Raw genomic sequence first — 12,576 nt, forward strand, 5'->3', positions numbered from 1 at the left:
TAGGGATGCTTTGACAAAGTCATTTGGACACGAAAGGCAGTCGATTTTATTGAATTTTCAAATTACTCATTTAGCATGAGAACCAATTATCTATGTAAAAATTGGAAAAACGTATGATAGAATCCAACATGAAGAGCATACAGGCACCGCTTGAACTTTAATTAGGTTTTACATTGAGTTAATGGCTAAAAAAGAATTGCAATTTCCAGAATTGGATCACTTGAGGTTTTTAATCAGGGCATCGGTGTACTCGGAGCATTTGGCCTTGCCTCCCAGATCCATGGTGCGGATATTATCATCCCTAATGGTCTTCAGCACTGCCTTCTCGATCTTGTCAGCATGCTCATGCAGTCCGATGTAGTGCAGCATCATCACGGAGGAGAGCAGCAAGGCAGTGGGATTGGCCAAATCCTTGCCAGCAATATCCGGAGCAGTTCCGTGAACCGACTCAAAAATGGCGCCATTGGTGCCAACGTTTCCCGACGGCGTCAGACCCAATCCTCCAATCAATCCGGCACAGGTATCCGAGATGATATCCCCGTACAGATTGGGCAGCACCAGCATGTCGTACCGCTTGGGATCCTGGACGATATTCAGGCAGACGGTGGTCATGGTTGACTCCTCGTACTTAATGCCCGCCTGGTCCATTTTGCTCTTATACTTGGCTGCCATTTCCCGGACGCAGCGCAGGAATAGCCCGTCCGACATCCTCATGACATTCGATTCGGCCACGGCCGTAACCTTTTTCCGCTTCATAGCCAGGGCGTACTGGAAGGTGTACTCGGCCACACGGAGCGAGGCATTCCGAGTGATCAGCTTGATGCTCTGCACCACTCCGTTGACCAGGGTGTGCTCGATGCCCGAGTACTCACCCTCGGTGTTCTCGCGAATGGTCACTATGTCTACATCTCCGTAAACGGTCTCCACGCCTGGCAGGGATCTGCAGGGTCGGATGTTGGCGTACAGGTTGAACAGCTGGCGCAGGGTTAGATTCAGGGAGCGGAAGCCAGTGCCCACGGGCGTCATCAGTGGACCCTTGAGACCAACTTTCGTCCGGTTCATGCTCTCGATCACCTGCTCGGGCACCGAATTCATACCCTTGCTATTTATCACTGGGGTCACGTCCACAGGCTCGAAGATCAGAGGTGCTTTTGCGGCCTCAAGGATCTTTATGACTGCCATCGAGATCTCCGGTCCGATGCCATCGCCGGGCATTAGGGTTATGACCCTCGGTCCACCTGCAGCCTTTCCACCCTTGCCTCCAGCTCCACCTTTCTGACCTCCTGTTGGTCCCGAGGTCCCTGGTGACGATTTACCAGGAGGCTTACTTGCTGTCGGTGGCTTACTGGCGGACTTTTTGCCTGGTCCTGCTGGTGGTTTACTAGGCTTACTTGATTTGGTTGGTGTTTTGGGCGGTGTGCTGCCTGTTGGTGGTTTTTCCGGAGATGTACTACGAGGTTTACTTCCCAAAGGTGGTTTCTTAGGCGGTTGGCCGCCCGTTCCGCTAAATGGATTATTTTCCCTTCTAAACGGCGGTCTTGCAGGATTTTTGGGTCCTGACGGAGTACTGGGTCCTGTAGGAGGTTTGGTGGGTGGTTTCCCTCCCGTTGGGGGTGTTCCAGCACTTTGGCTTCTTTCGGGCTGCTGGGAATGAATCCCTGAAGGGGTATTGGAGTCCCACTGTGCTACACCCGTAGAGTTGATGAACTCTGAGAACGTTCTGGGTATATCATCCTCATTCCCGTCTTTTCCTGATTGATCTGAAGCCTGTGTGGTGCGGGTGTCTGGAGTTGTATCCTTGTCGGGAGTCTTTTTTGATAATCCTGATAGGCTGTCTGACTGCGATGATGATTCTTGAACTGGTAGCTTAGTTGTTTCAAAACCTAATGGTCCTTTTTTGGGTATATCAATCTGGCCCATTTTCGGTTTGGCTATACGAGAGCCCACTGTAAACTTAATTAGCTTTCCATCACGATTCTCCGGTGGTTCGCCAGAACCTCCTTCACTGGAGGAGCTTCCAAAGAATCTTTTTACTGAGAAACCCATTGAATTACGAGGTGGCTGAATGCGAGTCGGAAGAAGCACTTCACCCTTTCTAGGAAGAAGATCGGGCACTTGGCGGCAAGGATTTTGTTTAGTCCCTGGAGCGCGATTGTGCCGGATCCTTGGAACTTGCTGTCGTACTGGGATATCTCTTTTTTCGTAGTCTTCAGAGCGCCTACGACGCCGCCAAGATTCGTAAAATGGCTGTCGGCATCGAACCAGGGCATCGTCCAAAAGCCATAGAATCCTTCCAGTAGTTTTTAAGCCGACGGTTCTTGGCCGCCCGTGAAGAGCAGACCATTTGAACCAATTGCCGGACATGGTCAACTGAAATTTTGATCAAATTACAGCCTGGAAGTGTGTTGTTGAGTTTTTGAAAGAAAGGTACGATCAATTGGTAGTCGGATGACGTTTCGAGCAAGGAGATAGTGTTTAAGCCGTCAAGTAATTTTCAAATTTTGACTTTTATAGAACAGATCCTAGTTCCCTAAAGAACCTTGGAATTCTAAAAATTCATTTGCCAATGACGGAAGTCAACACTTGGCCGAGTGGCCGCGAGTTCCAGCTCCAATTTGCATAGCTTTTAGAGCCCCGTTTTTGTTTCATTTCTTTGCCATTTGCTTTTGGCGCCTCCAAGTTTGGCGACTGGCACTGTGGCCAAAACCGAAGTGAAACTTTCTTGGCCAAAAAAGCACGCGACGAGCTCAACCCTTTCGCTTTCCACTTGTAGACGCTACGGCGAAAAGGACTTTTCCGTGAATCGGTTTCGTTTTGTTTATTCCTATTTGGGCTAAGCTAATTAAATTACTTTTTCGCCAGCAATTCCATTTTCGAAATTTGTTTGCTTTGAAGGTCGACTTTCCTTTAATTGAAAAAGTTTCACTTCCACCCTGGTAGAGAAGAACTCGCAAATGATTTAATATGAAAATTTCCGTCATGTATTTAATTAGACGAGAGTGCTCGACACTCGGGTTTCCCAGTAAACGAAATTAGCTGCGAAAGGCAATCAAATTATGCACAAAACCCTCATTTTAATGGGCACACCTGCCGACATATATGTGACCGATCCGCCAGACCAGACCAGAGCAGACCAGCCACGCCCTCCGCCCCCGTCACGCTGTTGTCACTCGGCATAATCATATTTCAACGGATTAGCATAATTTTAACCGAAAGAATACGTATATTAATAACGAAAAGTGAATGGTGGCATCGAGTTGCAGACAAAGCAGCCCTCCCTCTCCAAAATTGTATTTTTTATTAAATTTTCCTACTGTTCCGTTGAAGCTAAGCTCGCATTTATATTCATATTTGGTGGATTTCTGTACCGCTCAAGCGTAGGGGGATTTTTCATACCGCTTTTGGATCGCCTTTGTTTTTATGATTATTTTTCGCTTTTAGTTAGACAGTGTTTGGCTAACCAGCGCGTTGGCGTTGAATCGCGCATTTATTATTAGGTGATTGATGATCCCTGGCTGGACTTAACTCATCCACACTCGAACACCTCCGATATTATAATTCGCCATGGGGTCGCATCGCCAAGCTGTCTAGTTGACTGCGCATTCGAGCACCTTATCTGGGAACGACTTACCCTATATCTGTATCTATGTATCTGTATCTTCGACATTAGTGTTTGCCCGGCGAGGGTAAACATTTGTGCAGATAACATTTCCCTGTTTGTTCTGACTTTTAGTTCGAAATACGCACCTGCAAATGGAGAAGAACAAATAGATATTGCGAATTAGTCAATCATCGGTGTGTGTAAATTGGAGTGCTAAACTTTGGGCCTCGTGCTAAAATGCCAAATGTCTGAATTCAGGGAATGGAATATTTTACTTGCTCATTCTTATCTTCTTTTGCTTATGCTTCTATTCTTGTGCTTAAAAAGATTGTGGACACTAAATCCACAAATTGATTTATTCTTTAATAAAACACTTATTCTCTAATAAAATATTCTATATATTCTAAACCTAAAAATATTTCTTTTGATTTGTTTTAATCTTCACTTCCCTGCCGCCCTCTAAATATATTTAACACTTTTGTTATTGTTTGCACTTACTTCCATTCTTGTTTACACTTCAGCTTAGTGTGCATAAAAAGAAACTGGCCAAGAACGAAAAAACCTCTGTCCAAAGTCAATAAACCGTATAAATGTACAATAACAAAAAGAGGCAGGACAAAAAGGCCGAGCAAATAGGGGAACAAAATAAAAAGAGCGCGTCGGATGGCGATTGAATGAAGTCGAAATACTCAAGAAAAACAAAACAAACCTGGCTTAGCGAAAAGCTCTACCAACAAAATCAAAGTGCCTTAGGTCATTTTGAGAAATCATTCACACATGTGATGTGTGTGTTTTCATAATTTTATTGTGCCCTTTGTTGATTTCCGATAACAAGACCAGACCGCCAACGCCATATTAACCAGGCTTTCGGGGCACTTAGGACCAAAACACAGAAGATTGCGAAAACAAAATCAACTCCGGCAATTCGCTAGCCTTTTTGGCTCATTGGAGGGCTTTTCGTGTTCCACCCCCTCTATCTGTCTCTATGTCTGGCCTTTTTGACCAGTCCAATGTTTGTCTTTTGCTGTAGCTCGTCATAAAATGATTTATGGGCTTTAGGTGCAAATAATTGATTTATGCGCGGTCCCAGACATGGCGCAATGTAAATACGAGTTGGGGACTAGAAGGCGACTTAGAGATACATATTATTTGAGCATATTCAAGGTATTGAAATCTCCCAAACGAAAAGGTGCGAAAAGAGTTAGTAGCACAAAAAGAATGTGTTTACCAAATTATACCAACTGAATGAGATGCTTTCCACCGACAAACCGAATCCGATTACACGCATTATAAAGCCCGGGCTAACGCCACTCGGAGCGGAAATGCCAACTAGTTACTTATGTATCCAGATATCTGCATTTGTATCTGTATCTGTATCGGCGTTCGAGTTGGACTCGAGTTCCCCCATTCTATGCCGATGCTGTGCACACTTCACTAGGCATTAACCTTTACCTTTTCCGTGAACATAACAATCCGAAAGTAAAGAATCAAGAACAACAACGCGCCACTGGCATCCATGAATCAAAAAAACACAAAAACGAAAGAATCCGGCGACGTTTGTACCTCACAGTGCTTGTGTGTGTCTGTTCATTGGAAACAACGATTACGCAGCACAAAAGACATGGACAAACAATGAGCCAAGAACTCTAAACGATGATGGAGATCCAGCAGAGGTATCGAGGGCATATACGAGTATAGTATCGCATCCGAGTATTTGGGATATTCGGGACGGGTCTAAGTGTTTACAGTGAGTAAGAGTAAGTCGTCGGCGAATTTGGCTTTGACTTCACTGCTCCTCGTGCTGCTGCTGCATCATCGTTGCATAAGCAGCGAGTTGTCCCTACCATCTTGACCAGAGCAAATCGGTCAAAGGCAGTGGAAAATTGTATCGCCCATAGATGCATCGCCTTAGAAGCAAATGCAGATATACTTGTAGATACGGATACATTTGCCGATACAATTGCTGTCTGTAACCTTTTGGCGTTTGTTTGTTTATTTGATGAGTTTCCTGGTGTATGTTTAAAAATAGATGCTGGCAGGTACCGCAGAGCGTGAGATACAAATGTATCTACTACCTGTCCGTGCTGCTGCCCAGACGAATTTCACACATTTTATGGCCCCTAAGAGGGCGCATCCAGAAGATACACACAAAGGGGCCAGTGCTAAATGTTTAATTGGTTGCCATTCGAGGCTTATCTTATTGCCGCCAACCTACAGGTTGTCTTATCGGGAAATGCATTCCAGCGATATCAGCAAGGGGACAGCAGGAATGAGGTGGTATCACGGCAGGTCTGAGCGGAAGAGTCTAACAAGTTGACAACTTCCTTTGGACAAGCTTTGTACATACTTAATTGCTTCCATTTTGGCTTGATTCTAATTAAAATGTGCGGACAGCAAGACGACCTCTTGATGGCTGGACGCAACCCAAACTGGTTCAGAAAGTCAAGTTAGGCCAAGCTAAGCAGAACTGAACTGAACTGAACCCGTCATGTCTGAAGTTCAGAGTCTCGAGGCATGAATGAAAATGAGATATGTATTTACAGAGCCGCGGACAAAATTGTCACTACCGCTCATGTTTTGTTATGCAGAACGGTGGGTTCCTGGAAATCGTTTTGTTCCCCTCAATGAACACACCTGAGAATGAATGAGAGTTGGATGGATGATATGTGCTTAACCAATTTGAATTCGAGCAGCCGACAACATCTGGATCCATGGATCTCAGCAAACTACAAGATACTTTGCGCACGCAAACCCATAAAGCCAATCAATGACATCATTCCGCCTTCGAAACAACCATCTGAAATTAAACAGAACTCGAACACCGAACTGAGCACTGAACTGAACACTGGAAACCGAATCGAGCCACTCTCGAATTGCCTTTTGTATTGAGGTCAGATGTGTAAAAAACACAAATTTAAAGCAAACATTAAGAAAGTGGCCACATACAAAGGCAAGATTTTTATGCTTCGCTGTCTGTTTTTTGCTTTTTTGCCTTTTTTATATGCGTGTGAAATCGATGGGCATAGGCGTCGTTAATTTTAATTGAAACTAATTAGCGCAAATATAAAAAAATCTAAAAAAGTTTTGGGCATTTCGTAATATCGTAATGGTCTTGAAGGCTGATGGAGACCTTTGCTTTATAAAATTCAGAAGAAAACGGAGTTGTATCAATTTATAGGAGCATAAAACTCTTTCCTAAGATTGATGATAAACCTTTGAGTATCAAGGTGTAGGAAGCGGACTTATTGTATCTTATCTATAGTTAAGCTTTATACTATTATTTAACGATTTTATGATGCCTTATAAATGTTGAATGTTGTTCTTAATAAATATTGCTTTGGCAAAGGTAGTAAAGAAAATTGAACTACAAAGAAACTATAAAATAGAATTGAAGAAGTTTAAGTAGCAATTTTAAGGTGCTTAGATTCTGAAATGCGTAATCTTTTTGAAAATAATTCAATTGAGTTTTTAAGGGAACTAAACGCAGTGATCATTCCATTTCATTTATTAAATCCTTAGCCATGATTTATTGATGCCAGACGTATTTTACAGACTTATCCAAGTGTTTTTCCCACGTCCCAGCTTTTCTATGGCATTAACCGAAGACGTGCCGCATTGAATTACGATTAAGCCAACTTTTAAGCCCGATCCCATCGACTATTTCCACTTGATTCGGTGGAAAGTGGAGTGGAAAACTCATTTCTAGCTATTAAGCAACTGGACGAAACCTTCCTGAAATACTTAAAACGCAATCGTAATTAGTTTTGCGTCCAGCACCAAATCAATTAGGAATTTTTTTCTGGCTTAGCGTTTAATCGATTGGGAGAAAGAGTCGGCAATTAAACTCAACTGAAAAGAATTCAGAACTTAATTGATGAGTTCAGTTTTGGGATGAGAGTGTTGTGTTCTTGAATGGAGATGGATGTGGAGGTGGCCATCGAGTAAAAGGGTAGCTCAGAGTGCAACTGGAACAGAAATAAATATTTAATTATCTACCAGATATTCCGGATAAAACATGTATCTCATGAATAAAACAAAATACGAAACGAGTTTGGGCAATCGGAATTTGGCTGACGAACTTTACGATCGTCGCGACATAAGTGTTATGGATCGTTTTTGGTTCAGCTTGATGGGTTTTGATACTTTTTGACGAATTTCGCTTAGTCGAAATTTGGCACATTTATGTTGGCAGTTAAGCCTTAAGTGGAGTTCTATGCCATTTGCCGTCATATGGAATGGAACCTAAACTTTTAATTGGCAGTGCCAAACGAGAGTTGGAGACCTGGAGCTCTTCCTCTAACCACTAATGATTTGGGGTATGGGTATGGGTATGGGGCATATGCACAGTTCTCGAGTTAATTAAAATTTTTACCCGAGGATGAGCGCCTGTAAAGGCAAAGGCATAAGCCCACGCACCTAAAATGCAGGCATGCATACCTACGTACATGTCAGGGAAATGGAATCCGTTTGAAAAGTTGTCTGCTAAGCAGTTTTCCCCGCTCCAAACGAGTCACGTTTGCTTTGCCTTCTCTATTTGCACTTTTCACTTATCTAGCCAGGCGGCACACAAACACTTGCTGGTGGAGGAGATACGCGGATACATGGGCTCATATCTCATGGTTTGCTCTAATTTCTGTTGCGAGTTGCTTAAATATTTAGTAACACGGTCGGGGGCATTGGAACTGCTGTCTTAGGCATAGGTACAGATACTACAGATACTCGCAGGTAAACAGATACAGATACTGTGCGATATGATTAGATACTGCAGCTACGACTTCCTGTGCGTCTCTGTAACGCGCCAATGTTTATGTTCATTTTAATGGGCAAGGAGTATCTATGTTTTTGGCCCAAAAGCAAAGGCAACTCAATTAGCAGTCGAGTGGTGTGCGCAATTAAATTAAAATTTAGTTTTATGTCGAGCGCCTCTACCTGGAACCTGGAACTGCACGGCAAAAGCAAAACGGGCAGAACCGAAGGAGAAATATATCGTATGCATGACACCGACCTGAGATTAGCATCACAAACAGCACATAAACGTAAAAGTAACACACTCCAGAGCAAACAGAAAGAGATATAGATGGAGATACGGATACGTACTGTACGGATACAGATACATTCACAGATATAGATACATTGGCGGGGCATAAATACCACGGATGCGGAGGCAGGCGCAAGTGGAACTATGTAAACAGTAAATAAATGTCGAAAACACGGTTCGGCATACTTAAGCAGGAGCAACGACCAGAGATACTGAGATACGGAGATACATAGGTGCTGATCGGAGATAAGCCGCCTGGCATTAGCCAAATTGAAATTCCTCAAAGCCAGCGCTAATAACTTCTAGCTACCAGCTCAATTGGTCATTCTGGCATTCAGGTGGATAAGTCTCCGGGACACACAAACATGCACTTGTAACTACAACTCTCGGCTGGCTATTCGGTTCTTCACACTTTGATGCCATGGCAATGCGGGCTGCTCAGCAATGTATCTCATAGATACTTCTTCTTGGCGTTAACTACCTGCGTGTGGGAACGACAGCACAGAATGAGCCAAGAGAACCGAGAGCCTCTGCAGACAGGTAAGCATTGGAGGGAAAAGTTGCAACATCATCGCCAGATACATTTGTATTCCAGTCGAGTTTGCGGCTGTGTATCATGTAATTGTGCGTAAACGCGTAAATACCAAGTCAAGGTCGGTTAATCAATAATAATTATTTTTCACTCAATTACACGACACAGATATATGGCATTATTTGGTTGTTCGGTCTTATTTTTGACTTCGGGTGTGAAATATGCATAAACAAAAATATGTCGAGTATCTGGTGGATATCGGTTGAGTTATATATAAATACACTCCCATAGCCTTCACACAGTTTAGCCTCAGATGCGTGCCACTTGATATGGCAGTGTCGAGAAATCAGAATAACAAATGATGCCGCCGCCTGTCTATCTATGTATCTATGTATCTATGTACCTCTGCATCTGCGAGGTGCCAGATCCGAGATGTAATGAACCTGCCGCGGCCAAAAACTTTATCCACGGCACGTCGAAAACTTTTCCGAGGCGTTGCTCAATGCGCAATCTTCTAATTGCAAACGGCGCCCGGCTGTTCGAGTGGTCATAGTTCGCCTCGAGTGGCTGCCCGCTCGAGGGTTTCACTCAGTTCAATGAATTTGCATATGCTTCCAGTTTCTGGCGGGGATTGGGGCGTGGATGAGGGCTAGAGCGGACTAGAAATAAGAGAAACTGCAGCTGCAGGATGGCAAAAACTTTGGCTGACGCGCGATTTACTTGGTTGAAGTATTGAAGCCTGATGGCCAGCGTTAAGGCAAAGTCTGCCAACGAGGCAATGCATTTTCCGCAAAAGAAATGGTTGAAAACGAAGAGGATGGGCTTGAATGCAAAGTGATTAAATTGAAAAAAGAATTCTTATAATCACAATTTATTTGTCCCTTTCTTATTTGATCTAGTAGGTAACTGAGACTTTAATTTTAACAGCTTTGTGACCTGGGGAAGTAACATACTTTCCCTCTACATTCTAAATAGTTCGAAGTTACAATGCTTGCTCCTAAGGGGCCTAAACCATATTGGTAGCTAAGCTTCCTGCAACGTTCCCCTATTTTTCCCCAGCCCGCATCGCATGTCCAAGTGCATACTCGATACTATGACCCTACGGATGGCGTGAACTTTACCTTTTTCGCTGTAAGTCCCACTCGACTTGATGTCGATCGATTCGAAGTAGCTCTTGACGGCATCGCACTGGTGGGTCGATCCCCCAACGGCGTCCTTCGCCCGCGAGTCCCGCTGCAGGCGACGTCGGTGGTGCGTGGTGGCGCTGTGCAGGTGGTGCTGGTGGTGGTGGATCCCATCCAGGTCCAGGTGCTTGGCGGCTGACAGGCCGACGAAGCCGCAGAGCAGGGTAAATAGCAAAAGCTGCGCTAGCCGCATGCTCCTGGCCGCCATTTTTGATGGGTGATTTCTGTTTGCAGACACAGTGGATGATGGGGCTAAATTTAATTTGCCTTTGATTTCTCCTTATATATATTTCTTTTATTTTAGCCGGTTATTTTATTTACTTTATTTGCAGCACTTTTCTTCTTTTTTTGTATTTACCTCTGCATGCTGTCTGGGTGAACAGCTGTTCGCGGCAACACACACACTCACACAAATGCACTTGCCGGCTAGCACGCACACACACTGGCACACACGGCCACAAACACGAGCGCACAAAACAAAAGACCCCCAAAACACGCGTGAGCAATAAACGTGGTAGTAAACGTCGTGGGATGGCGATTGTGGGTGGTGGTGGGTGGTGGTCGAAGCGAGAGCGCGTGTCTAGCACTTTTTGCTTTTCTATTCTCTAGTTTTCAAAAGGTCGCAAAATTTCACACAAGTATTTTCTTAGCTTATTCGGAGACTTTCCATGACATAACAACGAATAGTACTCAATTCCTTAGCAATTGATTTGCCAGCGATTACGTTTGTTTTTCTTTTTCTTGTATTTTTTCTGGCTTAATTTCTGCTACGTTTTGTGTACTTAGGTCGGCGAAAATAGATTTAATTGCAAAGCTTATTGGCAACCTTAGCCACCGGCGTTCTCAGGTCGAGGAAATGCACTCGCCTTCTTTTCTAGCGCTTTTCCGCTCGAATTTCGCACCGAGATTTTCAGTTTTTCCGCGCGCGCAACGAACCTTCCACGTCGAGAAACCCGAACAGATTGACTTCTCCTTCGAAATCAACCATCCGCCGTGAGTGCTTTTGCGAGTCGAGCCCGAACACGAGAGAGCCGAGCCGAGCCGAACCGAGCCGAACCGAGCGCTAAGAGAACCGCCACCCGAACGCTCTCTTTCGAACATGACACAAGAACAGATGTTGGCACAGTGGTGCAATGAATAGGTGTTTATTCGAACTCAATTTAATCCACCGGTCAACGCGGATACAGTACTCCACAGTTACAAAGGCGCTATCCGAAAAATATTTATAATATCAATCTTTGAGTTATTGGAAATTAGGTTTATTTAATACTGCTAAGTTATTATACAGTACTTTAAATTAAAAACCTATAACTACAATTTATAATCTCAGGAATTTATTGTATATCCTGTGACAACTTATTTGCTTATATTATTGTTATTGTATTGTATACAGATAATGAATATGAGTGGGAGGAAAGTGTGATGATTCCTTCATACTTATCAAATCTGTAACTTTAGCATTCGAAGGCCACCGATTTTTTGAAGAATGCGAAAAGCTTAAGAATATGACACATATCCCGTTTTAGATTTAGATAGTTTGATAATGATTCAAATTTATTTATGGGTTCCGGCATTCTTCAGGACCATCTTCCAGTTTGACATGTGAGTCATCTGCCACGAGCTGGCTTGATTATTTCTTTCTGATTATTTCTTTCTGTGTCTAGTGGGCCTAAATATTTATTCAAATTCTCGAAATGCTCTTCTAAAAGCTTTCAACGGTGGCACGCTGCAATTTGCATATTCAACGTAAATCAATCCATCTCACAGTGGTCTTCTCGTGTTCTCGGTGGCTTTCAATCCGGGCTTTTATCGATGCCGCTGGCTGAAATTTGCATGATCGGTTCTAATTGATGGCTGAATGAGTTCTAATTTTATTTCAAAGCCTGTGTTTTACGATCGGCTTGATGAACCCGTGGAGCAGGCTCAGATTTCACGCCTTTGTAGAGGCAGCTATTTTCCTACGGCTAAATGTATCTGAGCAAACGGATAGCCGTGTCATGACCTCGCCACAGCACGTGTGGTTGTATCTTTCTTCTCCATTTCTCCATTTCTACTTTTGTTAATTTTTTCCCTATGCAATTTGCGAAAACGAAGAGCGATTGTCTTGAGGCTGCAGCGGTGTGGCAGACAATGCACGACCCGAACCCACCAGCCTCTTCTCGCCCCCGGACTTTCACTCGTCACCCCGCGGGCACCGACCTCGATCTTAAATACCCAGGCG

General features: G+C 43.9%; 2 protein-coding genes across 2 annotated transcripts in view; both read right to left on the minus strand.

The window, feature by feature from the left end:
- Positions 1 to 11,356, minus strand: part of LOC6545518 (division abnormally delayed protein) — a 63,934-nt gene extending 52,578 nt beyond the window's left edge. The window contains exon 1 of the mRNA XM_001971559.3: positions 10,293 to 11,356. Coding sequence (XP_001971595.1) covers positions 10,293 to 10,563 — 271 coding nt within the window. The 5' untranslated portion in view covers positions 10,564 to 11,356. The remainder of the gene's footprint in view (positions 1 to 10,292) is intronic.
- LOC26526064 (nascent polypeptide-associated complex subunit alpha, muscle-specific form) lies at positions 139 to 2,442 on the minus strand. Its single transcript, XM_015158727.2, has one exon. It carries the CDS (start codon positions 2,362 to 2,364, stop codon positions 217 to 219), a length of 2,148 nt encoding a protein of 715 aa, XP_015014213.1. The 5' UTR covers positions 2,365 to 2,442; the 3' UTR covers positions 139 to 216.
- Positions 11,357 to 12,576: the final 1,220 nt, after the last annotated feature.

The sequence above is a fragment of the Drosophila erecta genome, unplaced genomic scaffold (genome assembly GCF_003286155.1).
Source record: "Drosophila erecta strain 14021-0224.00,06,07 unplaced genomic scaffold, DereRS2 tig00000021-arrow-pilon, whole genome shotgun sequence".
Lineage (NCBI taxonomy): Eukaryota > Metazoa > Arthropoda > Insecta > Diptera > Drosophilidae > Drosophila > Drosophila erecta.

Bases quoted from the DNA above. Each gene is read 5' to 3' on its own strand.
- LOC26526064 (XM_015158727.2), bottom strand. From the start codon at position 2,364: ATGTCCGGCAATTGGTTCAAATGGTCTGCTCTTCACGGGCGGCCAAGA.